Source organism: Pongo pygmaeus, chromosome 9 (assembly GCF_028885625.2).
Source record: "Pongo pygmaeus isolate AG05252 chromosome 9, NHGRI_mPonPyg2-v2.0_pri, whole genome shotgun sequence".
In the NCBI taxonomy this organism is placed as follows: Eukaryota; Metazoa; Chordata; class Mammalia; order Primates; family Hominidae; genus Pongo; species Pongo pygmaeus.
The window spans coordinates 95,625,941-95,648,671 of NC_072382.2; the positions used below are offsets into that span (position 1 = coordinate 95,625,941).

General features: G+C 42.3%; 1 protein-coding gene and 1 pseudogene across 1 annotated transcript in view; one reads left to right on the plus strand and one right to left on the minus strand.

The window, feature by feature from the left end:
- Positions 1 to 6,602, plus strand: part of PANX1 (pannexin 1) — a 53,337-nt gene extending 46,735 nt beyond the window's left edge. The window contains exons 3-5 of the mRNA XM_054439348.2: positions 2,969 to 3,192; positions 4,208 to 4,863; positions 5,398 to 6,602. Of these exons, the coding sequence (XP_054295323.2) occupies positions 2,969 to 3,192; positions 4,208 to 4,863; positions 5,398 to 5,477 (960 nt within the window). The 3' untranslated portion in view covers positions 5,478 to 6,602. The remainder of the gene's footprint in view (positions 1 to 2,968; positions 3,193 to 4,207; positions 4,864 to 5,397) is intronic.
- A 6,378-nt stretch (positions 6,603 to 12,980) lies between these two features.
- On the minus strand, positions 12,981 to 13,713 carry LOC129007927 (actin-related protein 2/3 complex subunit 3-like; annotated as a pseudogene).
- Between the last annotated feature and the right edge of the window lie 9,018 nt (positions 13,714 to 22,731).

The following is a 22,731-nucleotide window of genomic DNA, read 5'->3' on the forward strand; positions in this document are numbered from 1 at the left end:
GTTTCCCTATTCTTGGAAGAGCTCAATACTCACTCGAACATCATGCAAAATAGGGCCATCATGGCTTGAAGAGATGCTGAGCATCCCAGGCCTAATGTGGAGTTGACACAGCTTATGAACAAAGCTGTTTCCATCTGCAGATGCACCTTCAAAGCCCTACAGCTTTTCCATATTTCTTATTTGAAATTAAAGACTGTAATTTTGTGTTTTTTTGGATTTTTATTTCCTGTTTTACTACATTTTTATAGACTCACTGAAAGTTGCCTTTTTATTTTGGTGGGAAAAAAATAAAACGAGGTTTTAGTGTGGAGAAAACCAAGAGATGGGGTATTAAATGACGTTATTATAGTGGTGATCAAGGTACAAGGCTATTTTAGGGAAATTTACACCCAATATGTAATTTGTTTTTCTAATTACAATGAGCTGTGCCGAACTATTCATTGTACCACTTAGGCATGTTTAAAAATGCCACAGACTGTAAATAGTCACTTTTTAATTCAAGGGAACAGTTCGAAGTGAAATGCCATTATTCAAATAGCTTTGAAACAAAAGTGACTTATACAGATATTTCACAAGCCCATGTTAGAAAAAGTTTTCTCCCCGTGGTTCCCAGATAGAATGCCTGGCTTTCATGGTTATGGAAGCAGCAGAAACTCTGTGTCGTGCAGTTATGTTTTTAAACTAATGGGCACCCTTCCGACTGGGCAAGAATTAAACGAACATTCCTTCTCCCCACAGCCAGCTGTGAATTATGCAGCCAAAATTCAGCTAATCACAGCCTGCTGTGTGTGTCGTTATGTAGCAGCCCTTTGCAAATTGGGTTAATACTTTTGAAACACCTCATCCTGTGCCAGAATGCCAAAGTAAAGCAGCTGTCTTGGTAAGAGGGCTTTGCAAAGTTTTGGGGTCATTTGTGCTTATTTCTGTCTTGCGTCTGGGGCAGAGATTCCTTATGTGGGTCTGTGACAGTGACAGGAGGCCTTCAAACTAGGATAGGAAAATATATGACAGCTTTATTTTTTATTCACTTCCAACTAAAATTTAACATTAAAAAAGTTTTTATGTAGGCAGCAATCCATAGTGATACTAGCAGTACCTGTGAGTTTGTCACCCACAGAAAATCACAGATATCCTGGAATATCGTTTACTCTTCACTACTTCAAAGTTTCAATAGCTGTTAGATCATCTGCTAGATCCTAATTTAAGTATGAATAAAGAAGTGGATGCAAAATATTAATATTTTGATAACTGTATATCAGTGTTCTATTTCCTTTGTGAACCTGTATATATATTATTGTATGCATTTAAAAACAAGGAAAGATTGAAGAACTGTCACAAAACCAAGGAGTCTAGGAAGACATGGCAACTAAATGCAGTGGGTACCCTGGATTGGATCTTGGAACAGGAAGAGGACAGAGTGGAAAAACTACTACTGTACTTTACAAATAAAAGTCTGAAGTTTAGTTTCTGATAATGTGCCGATGTTGGCTTCTTAGTCTTGACAAATGTATCACAGAAATATGAGTCATTAGCAATGGGGGAAACTGAGTGAGGGGCTTATGGGAATGCTCTGTACATCTGAAATTACAGTGAGGGCCATGTTGTGGGGTCTGCTGTCCACTCCCAGAAATGTTTTGTGGGGAGGGTTTCATGTCAACTTACGGCCATCATGGCCTCGTCCATTACAACTCTGAGAAATGGTGGAGATAGACCCATCCAAAAGTAAGGAGAAGTTTTCCAGAGGAGTAAAGTAATTGAGAGTGTGTTAGATTGGAAAAAGATGTCTCTGGGGTCAGAGAGGTTGGCAACATAGTCTGACTCTCACTTACCAGCTTTGTGATCTGGGGCCAGAAACTGCTCCCATCTTTCTCTTCCCATTTGCAGAATGGAGCCATCTATAGAGTCCCTGCCAGGGTTGCTGTGAGGACTGAACATAATGTGTCCACCTAGCTAATCTTTTTGTGGTTACCTGGAGTGTTTGAGTGCCTATTCCATGCCAGGCCCTTTGCTAAGCATTTTCCATCAATTATCTCCTTTAATCTTCATGACACCTCTATTCCATGACTATTTCATAAATAAGGAAACTGAGGGTCAGAGACTCGGTGACCTCACTGCCCAAGGCCACAATGCTGAGCTTCAATTCAGATCTGCACTGACTGCAGTTTACAGTCTTCCTAAGTCTTCTGCTGAGGCTAAGCCACCTCTGACCAACTGGTGGTCCTGGTTACTGGGGTGCTCCTCACCCTCACTGACGTGTGAATCCCCTCTTGTTTGGTGTGTGTCTGCACCCTGATCTGGATGCTCTCCTCTAGATTCCCTTGCCCGTTGTGGATGGCCTCTCTCAGCCCAAGTTTATCCAACTATACAATGAGGGTGTTGGACTGCCTTCAGAGTCTGTTCCACGTTCATTCTGCATTCTGTGAATTCAACTGCTTATTTCAGCTGTCTTGTTGGGATGATTACTGAATCACTGAAGTCAAAGCTTTTCTCATTTGTTTTGGGGGAAGTTACATGTTTCTTTGGCATTTTCCCAGATTCCAGAGGAGGGCAAAAATGGAGCCGTATGCCTTAGTTGCTTCTTAAAACCATAAAAATTAAACAACAAAAACCCAGCAGAAGCCTTCGTGATAGCTACAGGTTTCTGAACTGGGATTTTGGTCACGGAATGGGGAGTAATTTTATTTTTTTATTTTCCTTCTGTGATTAGAACGTACACACCATGTGTCACCATGCAGTTGCTGATTACTTCAAATTCATACCTATGGAAGAAAAAAAAATAGGTAGTTACCTGTGACAGGTATTACCTGGACAGGGGAATTTAGCCATAAGAAGTAGCTATTAGGTAATGAGCCCAATTTCCACAATGCACATTTGTCTCAAGATGTGAGAAAATGAGAGCATCACTTGGCGCCATAGGTTACTGCATGGGGGATCTGTTAAGCCCATGATTTGTTCTCTTGTTTTTCAGTTTTTCCCCTACATCCTGCTGCTCTTTGCGATCCTCCTGTACCTGCCCCCGCTGTTCTGGCGTTTCGCAGCTGCTCCTCATATTTGCTCAGACTTGAAGTTTATCATGGAAGAACTTGACAAAGTTTACAACCGTGCAATTAAGGCTGCAAAGAGTGCACGTGACCTTGACATGAGAGATGGAGCCTGCTCAGTTCCAGGTGTTACCGAGAACTTAGGGCAAAGGTAACTTAGCGCCAGCATGCGGCTCATCGGGTTTTGTAGGACAAATTCTCTGCCCTTCTACTGCCAGTCTGGGCCCAGAGTTCTCATTGCTAGGAGGCGGGGCCGGAGTGGAAGCAGGGGGACGTCATGCACCTAGTGACAGCCTGTAGGATCCAGGGATGTCCACTCTCCCCAAATCTCACCCCGACCCATCCCACCCATTTGTTTGTCCTTCTGTCAAGACTCCTTCCCTTGATGAGTGGAACGTTACCATCTCATTTTAAAAATGCAGTTCTTGTAGGGGTAACAGATTGAGGTGCTATATGAAGCTTGCTTGCTTTGATCTATTTAACTCCTTAATGGAGATGCACAGAGGATTTCAAGGCAGCTGAGCAAGGGATGAGAGAGAAATGGGGAACAAATAGGTCGTGGCTTGCCTTTTCACAATCTTCTTTTGGTTCTTGTTATTGAATAATTGGAATAATAATAAGAGCCATCATTTTTTGAATATTTAATATATCTCACACACCATATTGAGTTATTTAAGTACATTATCTCCTTTAACCCTCAGAGCAACATTATTAAGTGCATTTGTTAACCTCCTCCTCCACTTTTATTCTGGATAAAAACACTCTTCTGTAGCTGTAAGTGAGAGTGCTGGGAACTGAACCATGCCCTTTAGACCCCATAGTTTGTGGCCATACCCCCTGAGTTGTCCCACCCCTCGCCTGTAAGAGGCGTATGTTTACACGTATTTAGGATTTACCAGATGCCAGGCATCACTCTAAAAATTTCCAAATATTAACTCATTTAATTAACTAGGCCTTCTGTTAAATATTAAGGGGAAAAGCATTTTATTATTCCTTTTCTTCCTCCTCTTTTAAACGGATTTTATTTTTGACTACTCTACTGACGTTGTAGGTAAAGAAGTATGGGTGTTTGAAATTTTTAGTGACATTGTTGAATGTGTATCTGCCTTTAATATTTGATGGTCTTGATGACTGCCTAAGTTATTTTTGTTTCCTTTATTTTTTAGTTTGTGGGAGGTATCTGAAAGCCACTTCAAGTACCCAATTGTGGAGCAGTACTTGAAGACAAAGAAAAATTCTAATAATTTAATCATCAAGTACATTAGCTGCCGCCTGCTGACACTCATCATTATACTGTTAGCGTGTATCTACCTGGGCTATTACTTCAGCCTCTCCTCACTCTCAGACGAGTTTGTGTGCAGCATCAAATCAGGGATCCTGAGAAACGACAGCACCGTGCCCGATCAGTTTCAGTGCAAACTCATCGCTGTGGGCATCTTCCAGTTGCTCAGTGTCATTAACCTTGTGGTTTATGTCCTGCTGGCTCCCGTGGTTGTCTACACACTGTTTGTTCCATTCCGACAGAAGACAGATGTTCTCAAAGTGTACGAAATCCTCCCTACTTTTGATGTTCTGCATTTCAAATCTGAAGGGTACAACGATTTGAGCCTCTACAATCTCTTCTTGGAGGAAAATATAAGTGAGGTCAAGTCATACAAGTGTCTTAAGGTACTGGAGAATATTAAGAGCAGTGGTCAGGGGATCGACCCAATGCTACTCCTGACAAACCTTGGCATGATCAAGATGGATGTTGTTGATGGCAAAACTGCCATGTCTGCAGAGACGAGAGAGGAGCATGGGAACCAGACGGCAGAGCTCCAAGGTAGGGTTTGCTTTTGGCAGAAGCTACGGGAGCCCACCGAGAGCCTTTGTAGCAGCCTTGTGGGAATATTGACAGTCTTTACCCTGCCCATCATTTAAACCATTTCCAAGCATTAAAAACCTTAATACCAAGGTGCGGGGTAGGGGGAGAGGGAACCCCTCAGTATAAGGAGAGAGAGGAAAAGAATTGGTGCTGCTCTACATTTCCAAAGAAGGATAACTTCTGTGCTTTTTCTGGTGTTTCCCTCTTCTCTCTCTGTCTCACACTGTCTCTTGCTCAGCACTCTTCCTTGTCTTTCTTGCTTATTTTTGTCTTATCTTACTGGCTTTCCTCTCTGTACCTCTTATCTCCTTCTCTGTTACTCTCTGACTTTCTCTTTCAAAGGGGACTGAAAGTTTATTGATTCTTTTAGTTAGGCCAAGAAGCAAAACATGGTATAGACTGTGAGAGGAATTTTTGGCAGAAGAAAAATTGATTAGTATTGGTAATTCCTGCTATATTTCTGTCATAAATATTTGTTTTCAATTTTGACAGCTATGAACATAGACGGTGAAACTAAAGCAAATAATGGAGAGAAGAATGCCCGACAGAGACTTCTGAATTCTTCTTGCTGATGATTTTTTTTCCTTGAGCTGTAAATCTGTGACTTCTGTGATGTGGGATTTAATTTGGCTAAAGCACCCCTGTTGGTTTCACAGCTGGTTGGCAATAAATGGTTCTTGGTGGAGATACTGAGCATGTCTTATTGAGTCCCTAATGGAAATTGTGATCAACAAAAGGTTATGGAAGAATGGTTTATGAACTTCCCATAGGAAGCACCTGAGAGATAAGTAAACTGCAGCAAGTAACTATGTGTAAGTCCTCATCAAATGAAAAGCAGAAAGACAAGAACAATTAGTCAAGAGCAGTAGCCCTGTCAGAGCCTTGGAGCAATACCTTTCTGTACCCGTGGTGAGACAAGACCCAGAGCTACTGGAAAACAAACACTTTGAAAGATTTGTTTTGTTTTCATGGAATAATAATATGTCAGGATATAATTTAACGTGAGTTTCTTATGTGCCCTTAAAGAGTGTTAGACAAGAAAAGCATTCACTGGCTAATGATCCATATGTCGACCTATGTCCTAAGTTAGGTGTAAGGTCTGATGTCTTGGCCCACACTCGAGCTCTCTTTACATTGTTAGTTGTCAACTTTGGCTGATGGAAGTCCCATAAGGCTGATGGAAGTCCCGTAACCACTATTTGTTGCACTGTGCCTTGAAGGGCAGCAGGCCCAAGTACTGCTCTGACTGAAAACTGAGGTAACAAGATGAAATCTAAAGGATATTCACAGTGACTTCAATTCAGGAAGAATGCTTCCAAAAGAACCCAGTGGGGAAATCTGACATCACAGAAGACATTAATTCAGTCACTTTCAAAGAGTTTGTCTACAGGATGTTTCTCTGTTATCAAAGGCATTTGAAACAGGATTTTACTTAAACAGTAATGGAACACAGGAGTATTTAAAGTGAAGAACACTTTGCCTGAATGTGATCAGGGCACATAAGTGACATTGGCGTGCTTCATATGGCGTGCTTGGAGCCAGAAAAACTTAGCGGTTTATTTTGTTTATGTTTAAGCACAGCTTTAAAAAATTCATTATCGTTTATTCAGTGTCCGAATTGAGGCCATTTGGGAAGAAAATTCTAGCACTGGCAGAGAATTGTAGAATAAAGATTAAAAATGGTTGGATAAGACAAATGTGAGCTTATTTCATAAACATTTAAAGCTGATTCAGAACATGTTAAAAACTGTTCCCAATTCCAACTATGTAAATAGATCCTATGTTCACATTTTACACACACACACAAAAATCTTTAACATCTGTGGAACTTCCGAGTTTTAGTCTTAGAAAGTTAGCACGTTGCATAAGTTGAGTAATCCTCAGGAACCTCCAAGTTTACTTTTAGCTCTTACGGACAGTTGTTTACATAATCTAATTACTGTTTTCTGAAGAACGGAAGTTATATAAGCTGCTGTCTGCCTTTCAGAATATTCAGAAAAGCAGATTTTATTTGTACTTCTGGGATGTTTTCTGAAATGGAAAGCTGATGATAAATATAAAAGTAGCAATCAGTGCATTAAATTATTCCGTTACATGATATTTATTACTGTTGAATTATACTGTGACTTAGAAATGGCAGTAACCTAAATAATGGAATTTGCAAAATTATTATATTGCCGTATCTGAGATGTTCCATCACAAGTTTCTACACTGGTTTCTTTTGAAAATTTAAAAAGATTTATGAGATACATTTTCTAGGATATGATTTTTTTTTTTTTTTTTACAAAAAGCTTCATCTTCTGTAGACTCTCCTTAATTTGTATTTTGAAATGGTAAAAATTGATATTTTAGGAGACCAGGAAGTCTCCAAGCCATTCCCACTCTCTGAATTCCAGTAGGGTCTGTGATGTCCCAGGCAACAGTACCAAGTTGGATGTGCAGATATGCATAGTCAGATCCCATCCTTGAGGACTTCAGAGTCCAGGAAAAGGCAACAGAAACATGGGCCGGTGCCTAAGAGGAGAAAGTGTAGCCACAGTTTCTGGCTATGCGAGAAAACTCCTAGCAAATGCTCTATGTTCTTGGGAGAGGGCACATTGTTTTTGTTTTCTCTCCTATAGTTCCTGTAACTGCTGGTTTTGAGAATATAGTTATCATTTTTCCCAGAGGCAGATGACCACCTTAAGGTTCTTTAGCTGCAAATCCTCTAGGTTGAAGTTTGCGCGAAATAGTCACAGTGATTTTGAATAGTAAGGGATCCAGTTGCCTTTTGAACCTTCCCTCACAGGGATGAGAGAACAAGCCTGTGGAGGTTGTGGAGCTACTGGTAAACAACTGTCAGGGCCCCAGAAGGCTGGTGTGGAGGCCTGGGGATACATTTCAGCTTGGAAAAAAAGTATTATTAGGACAGGTAAACTCATGCATCTACTGTGAGCTGCTGGCTTGGAGAATGACTTTTGAGGAGCCAGTTTCCTGAGGAGAAATGCTTTTATAAAGCACTCATTGCTTTGTAAAAGGAGACAAACAGATCCTAAATAACCACTCCAGGGTTGCTGATTTTGTTTCTAGCTCACGTCTGCCTAGTAAACCACCAGCAAGCTGCTGAACCAGGCTGGAAACAACATTGTTGCAGCTGGGAGGGACACAGAGTACTGTGAAAGCAGCGTTCCAACACATCTTCACTTTTATAAAGGGATAGGCAGAGACTTCCAACATAGAGGTTCTTAAACTTCAAGGGGTTACAACCCCCTTGCAAATATTTTTATAGCTATGGACCCTCTCCTCAGTTCTACAGCCAACATTTTCAGTGCACCTTCGGAGGTCATTTTAGTCCATGCCTCTGAAAAAGCTGCGCTCCAACGGCTGAAGAGCAAGCCACACGGCAGAGAATGGGGCTCCCTTTGCCTTCATGAAAGCTATTTCCCCCAACACTAAGACTCAGCTGTACGTTTGCTTAGCTCAGTCACATTTACATTCTTCTGGGTGAACTGTATCTTTTGAGTACCTGCCTTCATATTCTAGAGTCAGACCTAGAAAGGTCAGTAGAAGCCTGGGCAGCAGCGGGCCTGCAAAGACCAGGCAGCCGGCATGAACTGCTGTTCTCTCCCTAACCACAAGGCGTTATCTTCCTCCAGGGTCAAGTAATTGTTCCTGTTCCGCCTCACAGGAATGTGGGGAGGAAGGACATAACACTATAAAATGCTGCGTCCTACCTTACACTTGTACTGTGAGAAAGCTGGAAAGTTCCACCTATACAGTGGGTCTGGTTTGCATGTTTAGTTTCATTTGTGGGAACTGCTTGTCCAAGAGTGAGCTCAGGTCAGGGCAGTTTGTGCCTGTGAGAATTAGCTCAGCTATCAGAGGCAGGTTTTTAGATACCTTTTTAAAATGTGCTCGTGTTTGGTTTGTTTTGCTTACTGTCAGTCCTGGGTCAATCAAAGGTTTGTAAGGGTGAGAATTTTTATGCACTGCTATATCGCAAGTGCTTAAAACAGAGACTGGCCCAGATGAGGCATTCTGCAAATGTTGTTGAAATGAATGGACAAACTCTTAGGATAAATCCTAATTTGTTGGCAACTGTTATTTGATTTTAGAAGGCAAACATCATTTTATTTTAGAAAGGAGAAGGGGAGGGGAGGCTTATTAGCCTCTTGGTAGAGAGAGGAATATTTCTGCAAATGAGTAGGTTTCCACCTTAAGTAGTGACAGTCCTTAACTTCTTATGGAGTGAGTCTTGACCACTTTCCAAGTTCAATACAAGTTCAAGATTGCCTCTCAGTGATTAGGGAAATTGAAGCTTTTAAAGCTCCCGGTCTCAGTAATTCCCCAGAATAAACCTCTTTAAAAGGGATATTGATGGAAATGTACAATTACCAGTAATTGAGGTTTTATCTGAGGGGATGGAGATGATGAAATGGTTCCTTCTTGGAAGTTGTTGGCATTTTGGCTTTATTTTTCACAAATAAAGTGAAACCATTTAAAACGATTGACAACGATTATATAGTGCCATGTGGAATACAATAGATATTAATTTGTGGTTGGTTTTTCTGCCTGCTTTAAATGAAATGTATTATGTTTCTGGGTTCCTCTTTTAGCTGCCAAAATACTTCGTCACTAAAGCATGAAATTTAATCAGCAATTGTTCTTCAAGTTCCTGAAAGCTGTAAAAGTTTCTCATGACTTGAGTGGTTTTTTCCCTGCCCACCAGAGGAGAAAGCCCTTGTAGAATTCTGCAGTGTTACAAGTGTTCCCCACAAAAACTGAAACCATCAGCTCCTCTTTAACAAGTTGGCTTTTTAAAAGCACGTAATTACAATTTAATGGTATTCTGTAAAGTGGTGCTCTAGGCATAATTTAAATTCTTTTTAATGACTGTATTTCTTCAAAACTTTGAGAGAAAAATATGTGTTCTTTTTGCTGCATCCTTTGCAAGAAGACTGCCAACAAATGAAAAAGGACTTTACAAATTAAGACCATCTTGGTTTCATTTCCACAAAGATGAGAACAAATCATGGTGTTAGAAAAGGATCCTTAGAAGAACACAAGAATTTGAAAGCCCTTGGTGGTTATCACTACTATATTTCATATTTCCACAGAAGTCACTTAGCCAAGCTCTGCATTTTGAGCCTGCTGACTTTTATTTAAAAGGAATGAAAGGCTGAAAATCCAGGCTGCTGTGTCTGTAGATAAAGGTCAAACCATGTTTGAGTTCTTCACTGTTGTGTCCACCTAAATAAAACTGAGTAAGTAATGAAAAATGTCTTAATATTTCTTGCCTTCCCTTTAGGGAGAGTCATTTCGTGGAAGATGTAATGGGAGATGCATTCCAAAATGTCTTGAGGCTCACTCCTCTCTGCTGGAAACATAAAATTCCATAGGCTTCATACTGCTTGCTAAAATCCAGCTGGCAGTGACTAAAGAAAGAGAGTCCTTGATTAAGGGCCCACAGATTCTGGAATTTCTAAAGCACAAATCACTTGCTTTCTGATTGAGGATTGTTTGCCTGGGCTTGGGAAAAAAAGATCAGCAACCATGTGCTGCTAAACATGGGTTCTCCTGCTCACCTCTCAAGAGGAGGACTCCTTTGTACAATAGTTAGTACAGCTTACTATTGTGGGTAATCACAACTTACTATTGTGTTAGTACAGCTTACACAATCAGCTGTACTCACAACTTACTATTAGTAATCTAATAGTAATCACAACTTACTATTGTGGGTAATCACAACTTACTATTGTGTTAGTACAGCTTACTATTGTGGGTAATCAGAGCCATGTGAAATTTTAGTGCCATTCCTGGCATATCACAAATATATTAAATTCTCTCTAAGTGCTAGCTTTGACTATCTTGCTCACCAGCTATTCCCAGGGTGGCAACCCCAGGACCCTTGGATGTTGTATTAGTTTTCTGTTGCTCCATAACAAATTACCGCAAACTTAGCAGCTTAAAGCAATACGCATATATCATCTTGCAGTTTCCTGGGTCAGGAATCTGGACACAGCTCAGCTAGGTCCTGTGCTCAGGGATTCACAGTGCTACAACCCAGTTGTGGAAGGTTGTATTCTCATCTGGAAGCTCAACTAGGGAAAGAGCTGCTTCAAAGCTGCCTCAGGTTGTTGGCAGAATTCATTTTGCCTAACTCAGAATCAACTGATTTGGGACCTTAATCACATCTGCTAAAACCCTCCACCTTTGCCATGTTATCTTGGCTAGAATCAAGTCACAGGTCCTGCCCACACTCTTAAGTGGGAGTCATGGGGCCATATTACACTCTGTCAGCACAGATAACCTAAATCCTACCCAGTCTGTCTCAGAGACCTGTAGCTTTACCCCCTTAACAGTCTTGTGAGGCCGGCCTCTGTTCCCAGTGGTGTCATTCAGGCCCTTGTCTCTCCTGAATTCCTCTGATAGTCTTACTGTATCTAACCCAGCTAACACATTTCTTGTCTGTGGACTTTCTAGAAAGCAGCAGTGATCATGCAAACTCTCCCTACCATTCCACCATCACCACTTTTAAATCCCTTGGGACTCTTCGTGGATTTCAGGACAAAGAACAACCTAGTTTCTTAGACCATACAAGGCCCCACCTCTTCAAGATCATCACATAGCCACTACTCTCCCTCTCATCTCTTACACAGCCTCGTGCACTTTTCTTAAAAGCCTCTCTGCTTTCTCGGATGCTGTCTGTCCTCATCCGCCTCATACATTCTATTCAGAAGTCACCTCCAGCCTCCCCAGCAGGAAGTATTCGTGACCTGCCCCTCCCTTTGTCCTGACTTAGATGCCCTCTGTGCTTGCTATTGCTCCTTGCCTCAGTGCTTAGCACTCTGCACTACCTTGATGGCTTTGTCTGTCTTCCCCTGCCTTGGAGGCCCTTAGAGGCTAGGTGGTGCCTTCCACATCCCTGTGCTCCCAGCACCTGGCACACAGCCTGATGCCCATGTGTGCTGAGGGATTATTTAGACCCCCATCTGCCCCCATGAATGCCTTCTGAACATGTCCAGAGTGGGTGACAGCATCAGGTTAGAAGTGAATTCTTCCCCCAGGACTTATCCATCTCTATCACGACTCCTCCTACTTTGCCCAATTTGAAGTGGCCAAGTACAGCTCATCCTGTATTTCCTTCTCCTATTTTAGTAATTGAGGGCTTAACTTGAAGGCTTTCTGAAGCACTTCTAAGAAACTTCTCATGGTGGTGGTTTCTCCCATCTGCACCCGTGCTAATTTACATCTGAGTGGCCTCACTTTTCTAAGAGTTCTAACATTCACCAGCTTATTTGAACTCGACAGTTGGGTGTGCTATTGATCTGAGATACTTAATGCCATTGTGGTAAGAATAGTGATGGCTTTTCTGTTCATAATTTGTGTCCACCCAGGGAAGATGTTTATGAAGTTTTCCCCCACCCCACATCCCCCTTCTACCACCACCCAGTGCTGAGAGCAGAGGAGGAAGGAGAGAAGCCAAGCTGGAGGCTACCGACCTGTGTCCCCCTTGATAAAACCAAATTACAGTAACTAAACTGCAGACGAGACAATTTGCTGATCAGATCCTACCTCTTCTCCCCTCATATAATGCCAGTGTTCTGAATTCCCCTCTTTGAAAGAGGAGTGGAAAGGAAAGGCCCAAATGCTCATCTGTGGTACACCAGAGACTGTGGAGACCCCTCAGGGGAAGGAGAAGCACACCAAGCCCATGAATGAGGAAAAGTCAGAATAGATCTTCCCAAGAGCCCTGTTCCGATATTGCAATGTACCTTTCTCAGACACAAGGAAATGGAAACAACTAAAGTGTTACCAAAAAATCACTTCCAAATTCCCAGAAATGAAATTCACATTACCTCAGGAAGCAAAGAATCCAATAATAAAACCCAAGCTTTCATGGAAGATTCAGGAATGTAAAAGGCAATGTTCTCAAGGTAATTTCATAGGTAAAGAGACTCAAAGAGATTTGTCTCATTTGTTCATTTTGAATATCAGAACTGTTACAAAGTAAGCATTTTTTTTGAATGTTAGAAATTTCTTTATTATTACTTAAGTGCCAGCTTAATGCTGCAGAAAATTTCAAATCGCCCATGATAACACACTTTCTTTTCTCCCACCCAAATTCTTGATCAAGAGTTTTTCAAGTAAAGACATGCTCTTCTCTTTTCTGTGTAAAACTTTACGAAATAAAGGCAAAAGATTGTGTACATCTTGATGGAAAATGCTGCCCAGGGCCCTGGAGACGGTAGCTGCCCGGGCTCCCTTCAGCGCCCAGGTCCTGAAAGACTCTTGTTCATGAAATGTCTCTTCACAAAGCAAGTCCACCACTTGCTGGGTTTATCATTCTGAGGGTCGAAAACTTTCTCACAAAGTCTCAGTCTGGTCTCTTGCCTTAGCTGTTGTAAATAGGCTCTCATCTTCCTGTTTGTTTGCAGGTTTGGCATAAATTGCGTTAAGTGGAAAACCAGGCTCTCCAGGAATGGGAAAATTAGTGATTCCCAGTGTATACATTTCTTTCTCACCTTGGCTTTTGGAATTGCACTTTTGGAGTTTCTTCAGACATTCAGAAATATAGAGAGTTATATATATCAAGGTCCTATCAGCTTCATTCATAATTTCATAGTTTTTGAAGAAGACATTGGCCTTGAAGTAATAGATGCTTTATCCGCAATATCTGTATCTTTTGTCTCTCTGAGGGCAGGTACTTTGAATTGCCTTCTGATAGGCAACAGTGCCATGTTTCCGATGAGTTTGGTGTCAGGATCCATGAGAGAAGAGTGGTAAGCCGGCATCTTGGCGGCGCCCGGGTTTCAACCCAGAGGAGCAGGATCGGAAGCATTGTTAAGTACAGAGGCCTTTGGAGTTCCTTGTCATCTTTGTAAGTAACCCATGAGATAAGGGAAGCTTCATTTAAAAGAAATTACCCAAAACTATGGCTGTGGCAAAGAAAGCAGAAAGAAAAAAAAGAATAAACATTAAAAAAAGAATAAGGGGCCGGGCGCAGTGGCTCGTGCCTGTAATCCCAGCACTTTGGGAGGCTGAGGTGGGCGGATCATGAGGTTAGGAGATCAAGACCATCCTGGGTAACAAGGTGAAACCCCGTGTTACTAAAAACACAAAAAAAATTAGCCAGGCGTGGTGGCACGTGCCTGTAATCCCAGCTACTCGGGAGGCTGAGGCAGGAGAATCGCTTGAACCCAGGAGGCAGAGGTTGCAGTGAGCAGAGACCACGCCACTGCACTCCAGCCTAGGAGACAGAGCAAGACTCCGTCTCAAAAAAATAAAAAAAATAATAAAAAAGGATGGTCTAGACACTCTGTCCAGTTGAATATGAGACGTATATAAGTAACTTTAAATTTTCTAATAGCCACATAAATGAGTGAAATTAATGGTTATTTTAACCTAATATATCCAAAAGACTTCAACGTGTAATCAATATAAAAATATTGAGTTTTTTTAAATTATACTTTAAGTTCTAGGGTACACGTGCGCAATGTGCAGGTTTGTTACATATGTATACATGTGCCATGTTGGTGTGCTGCACCCATTAACTCATCATTTACATTAGGTATGTTTCCTAATGCTATCCCTCCCGCCTACCCCCACCCCACAACAGGCCCTGGTGTGTGATGTTCCCCTTCCTGTGTCCAAGTGTTCTCATTGTTCAATTCCCACCTATGAGTGAGAACACGCAGTGTTTGGTTTTTTGTCCTTGCGATAGTTTGCTGAGAATGATGGTTTCCAGCTTCATCCATGTCCCTACAAAGGACATGAATTCATCCTTTTTAATGGCTGCATAGTATTCCATGGTGTATATGTGCAACATTTTCTTAGTCCAGTCTATCATTGATGGACATTTGGGTTGGTTCCAAGTCTTTGCTATTGTGAATAGTGCCGCAGTAAACACGTTTTCATGTGTCTTTGTAGCAGCATGATTTATAATCCTTTGGGTATATACCCAGTAATGGGATGGCTGGGTCAAATGGTATTTCTAGTTCTAGATCCTTAAGGAATTGCCACACTGTCTTCCACAGTAGTTGAACTAGTTTACAGTCCCACCAACAGTGTAAAAGTGTTCCTATTTCTCCACATCCTCTCCAGCACCTGTTGTTTCCTGACTTTTTAATGATTGCCATTCTAACTGGTGTGAGACGATATCTCATTGTGGTTTTGATTTGCATTTCTCTGATGGCCAGTGATGATGAGCATTTTTTCATGTGTCAGCTGCATAAATGTCTTCTTTTGAGAAGTGTCTGTTCATATCCTTCACCCACTTGTTGATGGGGTTGTTTTTTCTTGTAAATTTGTTTGAGTTTTTTGTAGATTCTGGATATTAGCCCTTTGTCAGATGAATAGATTGCAAAAATTTTCTCCCGTTCTCTAGGTTGCCTATTCACTCTGATGATAGTTTATTTTGCTGTGCAGAGGCTCTTTAGTTTAATTAGATCCCATTTGTCAATTTTGGCTTTTGTTGCCATTGCTTTTGGTGTTTTAGACATGAAGTCCTTGCCCATGTCTATGTCCTGAATGGTATTGCCTAGGTTTTCTTCTAGGGTTTTTATGGTTTGAGGTCTAATATTTAAGTCTTTAATCTATCTTGAATTAATTTTTGTATAAGGTGTAAGGAAGGGATCCAGTTTCAGCTTTCTACATATGCCTAGCCAGTTTTCCCAACACATTTATTAAATAGGGAATCCTTTCCCCATTTCTTGTTTTTGTCAGGTTTGTCAAAGATCAGAGAGTTGTAGATGTGTGGTATTATTTCTGAGGGCTCTCTTCTGTTCCATTGGTCTATATCTCTGTTTGGTACCAGTACCATCCTGTTTTGGTTACTGTAGCCTTGTAGTATAGTTTGAAGTCAGGTAGTGTGATGCCTCCAGCTTTGTTCTTTTTGCTTAGGATTGACTTGGCAATGTGGGCTCTTTTTTGGTTCCATATGAACTTTAAAGTACTTTTTTCCAATTCTGTGAAGAAAGTCATTTGTAGCTTAATGGGGATGGCATTGAATCTATAAATTACCTTGGGCAGTATGGCCATTTTCATGATATTGATTCTTCCTATCCATGAGCATGGAATGTTCTTCCATTTGTTTGTGTCCTCTTTTATTTTGTTGAGCAGTGGTTTGTAGTTCTCCTTGAAGAGGTCCTTCACATCCCTTGTAAGTTGGATTCCTAGGTATTTTATTGTCTTTGAAGCAATTGTGAATGGGAGTTCACTCATGATTTGGCTCTCTGTTTGTCTGTTATTGGTGTATAAGAATGCTTGCGATTTTTAGACCAATAACAGACTCTGAAATTGAGGCAATAATTAATAGCCTACTGACCAAAGAAAGTCCAGGACCAGAAGGATTCAGAGCCGAATTCTACCAGAGGTACAAAGAGGAGCTAGTACCATTCCTTCTGAAACTATTCCAGTCAATAGAAAAAGAGGGACTCCTCCCTAACTCATTTTATGAGGCCAGCATCATCCTGATACCAAAGCCCGGCAGAGACACAACAAAAAAAGAGAATTTTAGACCAGTATCCCTGATCAACATCGATGCAAAAATCCTCAGTAAAATACTGGCAAACTGAATCCAGCAGCACACCAAAAAGCTTATCCACCATGATCAAGTGGGCTTCATCCCTGGGATGCAAGGCTGGCTCAACATAATGCAAATCAATAAACGTAATCCAGCATATAAACAGAAACAAAGACAAAAACCACATGGTTATCTCAATAGATGCAGAAAAGGCTTTTGACAAAATTCAACAGCCCTTCATGTGAAAAACTCTCAAACTAGGTATTGATGGGACATATCTCAAAATAATAAGAGCTATTTATGACAAACCCACAGCCAATATCATACTGAATGGGCAAAAACTGGAAGCATTCCCTTTGAAAACTGGCACAAGACAGGGATGCCATGTCTCACTCCTATTCAATGTAATGTTGGAAGTTCTGGCCAGGGCAATCAGGCAGGAGAAGGAAATAAAGGATATTCAGTTAGGAAAAGAGGAAGTCAAATTGTCCCTGTTTACAGATGACATGATTGTATATTTAGAAAACCCCATCGTCTCAGCCCAGAATCTCCTTAAGCTGATAAGCAACTTCAGCAAAGTCTCAGGATACAAAATATTGAGATATGTTACTTTTCATTCTAAGTTTTTTAATTTCAGTGTGTATATTTTGCTTAGAGCACATCTCATTTCACACTGGCCTCATTTAAACAGCTCAATAGTCGCATGTAGCTAGTGGCTACCATATTGGACGGAATAGGTTGACCAGACTATTTTATGCACGTCTGTTCCCACCTAACGAATTGCTTCACTGTCCCTGTGTCCTTGTCAGTGTCTTTCTTTTGGCCTGGAGTTCTCTTCCCTTGAGGTCTGTCACCTTTCTGCAAGATTAAGTTGCCCTCTAAGCAGAATTGGTTAACTGGATGCATATTCTCACCTGCTCACAGTGATGCAAACTAACTACCTCCTGCCTTTGAGGCTTTTTTATCTGAAATAAACTAGTAAGAACTGGGCTGCTTCCCCAGTGCCCACACTATCTTGCCTTAATTGTCATTATTGGTGTTTATTTTGTTTTGTTTTGTTTTGCTGCTAGTCCTTCTTCTCATAAAGGCTACAAGTCTGTTAAATTCTGGCATCTTAGTGCCTTCTTAGTAGTCTTTGTTAAAGAAAAGTTGTTCGATGCACTTGTTAATGCATGGGACAGCAAACTTTATTCAGGACCATCACAAATAGGTATCAGGACCACTGCAATGGGATTTCACAGTGGGAAAGATTGGGCTCAACTTCGAATACAGCATGGGCAAGTGGAAATTTATAACCAAGAAGCAGGATGGGCATCATTGGATGGAAAATTACTAAGAGGAACCATCAGAAGTTAAGGAGATTCTAGCCAACTCAACCTAACAGTAGGAGCAAATAATCTGTCAACCTCCCCACCCCAACCTCAGTCTAGCAACATGCTGAGCACACAGCAAGCTGAGGGGAGATGGATGGAAGCTGAAAGTCAGTGTGTGGGTGATGCAGTGTTTCACCCCTCTGAGAGCAAACTACAGGTGCTCATTCTTTAACCTGTGAAGTGGAGAAAGCAATGTAATAAGAGCACATGGTAGAGTTCCTCCAAAAGTTTTCCCATTAGATGAGCTTTCTAAGTCATAGACTGCCACTGCCTAAGTGGAGAAAAATTCATACCCTATTTTCTCCCAGCCTAGTGCTCCCTTCACTATCCTGTGCCTTCCTCCAAGCCTGCAATCTGTGCCAGGTGATTCATCTCCCACTTGGCCCAAGGATGGTCTTTGTGCAGCACATCAACTGAGAAGCTGGGCTCGTATTCAAGTCAGTGAGTCATCCCTGAGCACTGATCAGGTTGGGGCAGGGAGCCAAGGGTTGTTGGCGTTTCCCTAGATAGGAAACTCATGAGGAAATAGCCTTCATGACTTCAGACTCAGTTGCAGGTGAAGTTGGTATTCATTTATTCATTCATTCAACAAAGGGTTTTTCAAACACCTGCTATCTGGTATTGGGCATATTAAGGTGAAAAATCCAGCAAGCCTCTGGGCTTATGGAGTTTGCTGGGAATTATGGTGGCAAAAAGGAAGAGGAAGACCAAGAAAGCCTAAAGCTTTGTTTCCATCTATAATTTCACCTCTCTGAGCCATTTGCCCAGTGAGGAGCTTGGACTAAACAACCTCTAAAATCTATTGGTCTGTGTCTCTGGGGTCTATGTCTTCTTTCATCGTGTCTCACACTAGATCCCTGGGAATCCAGATGCAAAGAAGGAAGGAAATTAGTATTTGTTGAGTGCCTACATGCCAGGCATTAAACAGTGCGTATTAGCTCATTAAATCTTCACAATCCAGTGAGGATGTTCCTTTAGTTTTGGGGTGAAGGACATTAAGGGAATGGGTTCTCAAGACAAGCTGCCTGAGTTCTGGCCTGAGGCTGCCCGCTGACCTGTGTGACCTGAGTTCTTGACTCCTCTGGGCCTTAGTTCCCTCCTCTATGACAGAAAGCCATGGGTTTTGATGAGGGCTGAAGTCGATTAAACAAAGGCAGTAAACATACTGCCGGCACATAATAAACACTCAATCCCTCAGTCTTTTTTAAGTCTAGCAGCATTTTCTTTATTCACATCATAAGCCATGTTTGAAAAACGAGAAAATCCCAAACTATTGGAGCATTACAGAAAGGCGGTTTAGCATATTGAGAAAGCTCAATTTGAGTTTTGATATCAGAAAATCTGGTTTGGAGTCTTAGCTCTAATACTTCCAAGAGGTGACCCAGTGAGTCACTTAAAATGTTTTCCCTGTACCAGTGTCTACTTTTCAGGGTTGTTGTGAGGATTCAATGAAAATAATGTACCTGGCACTCTACAGGAGCTCAACAATAGCTATTTATCTTACCTCGAATAGAAACCCATTTACAATAGTTAAGTGAAAAGGACGTCATTTCGAGCTGCTGCTCAGAACCCAATGGAGGCGAATTCAGCTGGGAAAGGATACTGGAAAGGCCATTGCTAAGACAGAAAACCTCGACTTCATCCAAGAGTAGCGAGACACCCTACCCACAACCCCCAGGTTTTGTTGCTGGGCCCCACGTGAGTGGCAGCAAAGATGGCAGAGTTGTGAAGGTGCCGTGGGCATTTTTGGAATGACTCAGGAACATCTTTGACTCAGCACGGGCAGCAGCCAGATGGACCTTGTGGGTGTGAACCTCCCGAGCATTTGGAGCGGAGGCTGGAGAAGCTACCCAGGGAACCCCAGCCCCCAGGCCCATTGTGCAAACCCACGTGGGCACTGCCGGAGACATACGCTCTGCCTGCTTCAGCGCTCCTGTCCCTGGGCCAGGGCTGCCAGCTCATCCTGCCCTGCCTGGCTGGGGTGGCAGAAGGTGAATCCCAAAACAGGCCACTGGCTCTTCTCATTTTCTATTCCTCCTTTCTCTTTTGTCATTTATTAGTTTTAGTTTTAATTTTAAAAGATGGTGCAAGCTATTGATGAGTATACATTTATTGCAAAAGAAAATCAGATAATATAGAAATATAGTCATGCATGACTTAACAATGTAGATACAGTCTGAGAAATGCTTCTTTAGGTGATTTTGTCATGTGAACATCATGGAGAACTTACCCAAACCTATCTACTATAACCTAGATAGTATAACCATATGATGCAGCCTATTGCTCCTGGGCTACACACCTGTACGGCATGTTACTGTACTGAATTCTGTAACACAGCGTTAAGTATGTGTGTATCTATCAACTCTAAACATAGAAAAGGTGCAGTAAAAATAAGGTATGTTGTATGTGCAGTCTGTCCTCAACCGAAATGTTATCACTATGCAATGTGTGACTATCTATGGAGTGAGGGTCCTCCACGCATTGCTGCCTTTCACAAGCCCAGTCTGGGCTGCCCAGCAGAGTCACAGTTATCACCAGAGTGTCCACCTCCTCGCTCGTCTTGAGGTCTTATACTCTGCACCAAGCTGCCTTGCTCACCTGTTTAATGATTTTAGGATTGAATTGTTTCAGAAGGGAAAGAGCATCGTAATTTTCTGACACATATTTAAGCATATTTTTCTATCAACATGTAACATTTTGGTCAAGTGCCACTGGTTTGAGGAATTCTTTTTCAACTGGATTTAAAGAGGCTCTGAAGGCCAGCAGATGCAGTTTTGCTGCACAACTTAAAGAACTTCCTTGATCTTCTAACAACACAATATTCAACCAAGAAATAATGATAATATCACTTAACTTCAGAAGACTCTTGTGAGGGTTAAAAGAGAGAACAGATGTCAGCAACTACAATGCCTGGCACAGGTGAAGCCTAATATTAGTTCTGGTTATTTTATTAAAATCTGTTGTTGGCCTTACAGTAGAACTCTCAGTAATTTTTTACTGTATTTTCATGTTTTATTTTTTTATTTTTGAGATGGAATTTCGCTCTTGTCATCCAGGCTGAAGTGCAGTGGCGTGATCTCGACTCACTGCAACCTCCGCCTCACAAGTTCTCTCTTAGCTCACCTCCACCCTGGGGTCCCCTCTTTCTTCCTGCAGCCCCCAGAACAAGCCGGCAACCAACCTGCCCTCAGATAACTCCCCATCATGTCATCAGAAGAGACATGCACTCAGGTGGTGGTGCACAGGCTTGGGGGGCAGGCAGGAAGTCTCCTGGCCCTAGGGAAAGTTTCCTTCACAAAGCACCTGCTGTGGTAGGTGCTTTGCTAAAGCACACAGTCTAAATGAACTAGTTTACCCCTTACTACGTAATAATGAGTAGATTGGCACCCTCCCCAAAAGAGTAAACAGAAGCCTGGGAGCCTCCATGACCTGCCCAAACCACACTGCCAGGATCTAATCCTGGGCCAGCCTGACTCGAAAACCCAAGTCATGTCAGCGCTAACTGTGGCCGGAGGACTGCTCGCATCAGAATATGTGGACATGCTTATTAAAAAGGCAGATTCCTGGGCCTCTCCACAGACCCACTGAGTCAGGACCTCTGGGGCAGGGCCTGGGAATGTGAATTTATCACACCTTCCTGGTGACTCTGAAACATACCAACATCTGAGAATCCCTGCCCTGTGCTATAGTGCCTGTCTGTGCACTGAACCAGGGGGACCCAGCAGAAGACAGCTAGGAGAAGGGGAAGTTGTTCCAGAAGGATCAGAATCTGCCAACACCTGTTTATTAGGAAGATCTAGTGGAGCTTTTGGGAACCAAAGGAACAATGAGGGTCCCCGAGGACACCCCCACTATAGGCCATGTTAGAGGCCTGGTGCCCTGCACACATTTCTAGCTCCTTTCACCAGTTCCAAGAAAAGACAGTGTTCTGAGAGGGCACATACATTCACAGAAGCAATGAGGCAGCACCAGCTGTGGCCCACTGGACTATCTTGGCTGCCCACCCTGACTCAAGAGCTGGGCATCCCTGATGGCCCTGTGCACCCCACCCCCATGAGTGTAGCCCACCCTGAGCTGGGGCTGAGTGCTGCCGATGTGGTTGGCCCTGTGATAGGGTTTGGCTGTGTCCCTACCCAAATCTCAACTTGTATTGTATCTCCCAGAATTCCCATGTGTTGTGAGAGGGACCCAGCAGAGGTAATTGAATCATGGGGGCTGGTCTTTCCCGTGCTATTCTCGTGATAGTGAGTAAATCTCACGAGAACTGATGGGTTTATCAGGGGTTTTCGCTTTTGCTTCTTCCTTATCGTCTCTTGCCACTGCCGTGTAAGAAGTGCCTTTTGCCCTCTGCCATGATTGTGAGACCTCCTATGATGGACTGTAAGTAAAATTAAACCTCCTTTTCTTCCCAGTCTTGGGTATGTATCAGCAGTGTGAAAACGGACTAATACACCATCCTTAGTTGGAAGGGAGCCAGAGGGGTCAGAAACATCCTTTATGGTGGAGGGAGCACTTTATATTGGTTGTCTAAGTGAGTTTGAGCTGCTAGAACATGAACACCATAGACTGGGTGGCTTAAACAACAGAAATGTATTCCTCACAGTATGAAGGCTGGGAAGTCTAACATCAAAGTGCTGGCTGATTTGGTTGTTGGTGAGGGCTCACTTCCTGGTTTGTGGAGGGATGCCTTCTCACAGTATCCTCACATGATTGAGGGAGAGCTAGCTCACTCCCTGGCTGCTTCTTAAAAGACACTCATCCCATTCATGAGGGCTCTACCCTCATGATCTAATTACCCCCCAAAGGTCCCACCTCTAGACGCTATCATATTGGGGATTACAGCTTCAAAATATGAATTTTGGTGAGACACATACATTTGATCCATAGCACTGATGTCGTCTCATTTTGTACTCCAATAGCAGGAAAAAGAGGGTCAATTATCCCCACTTT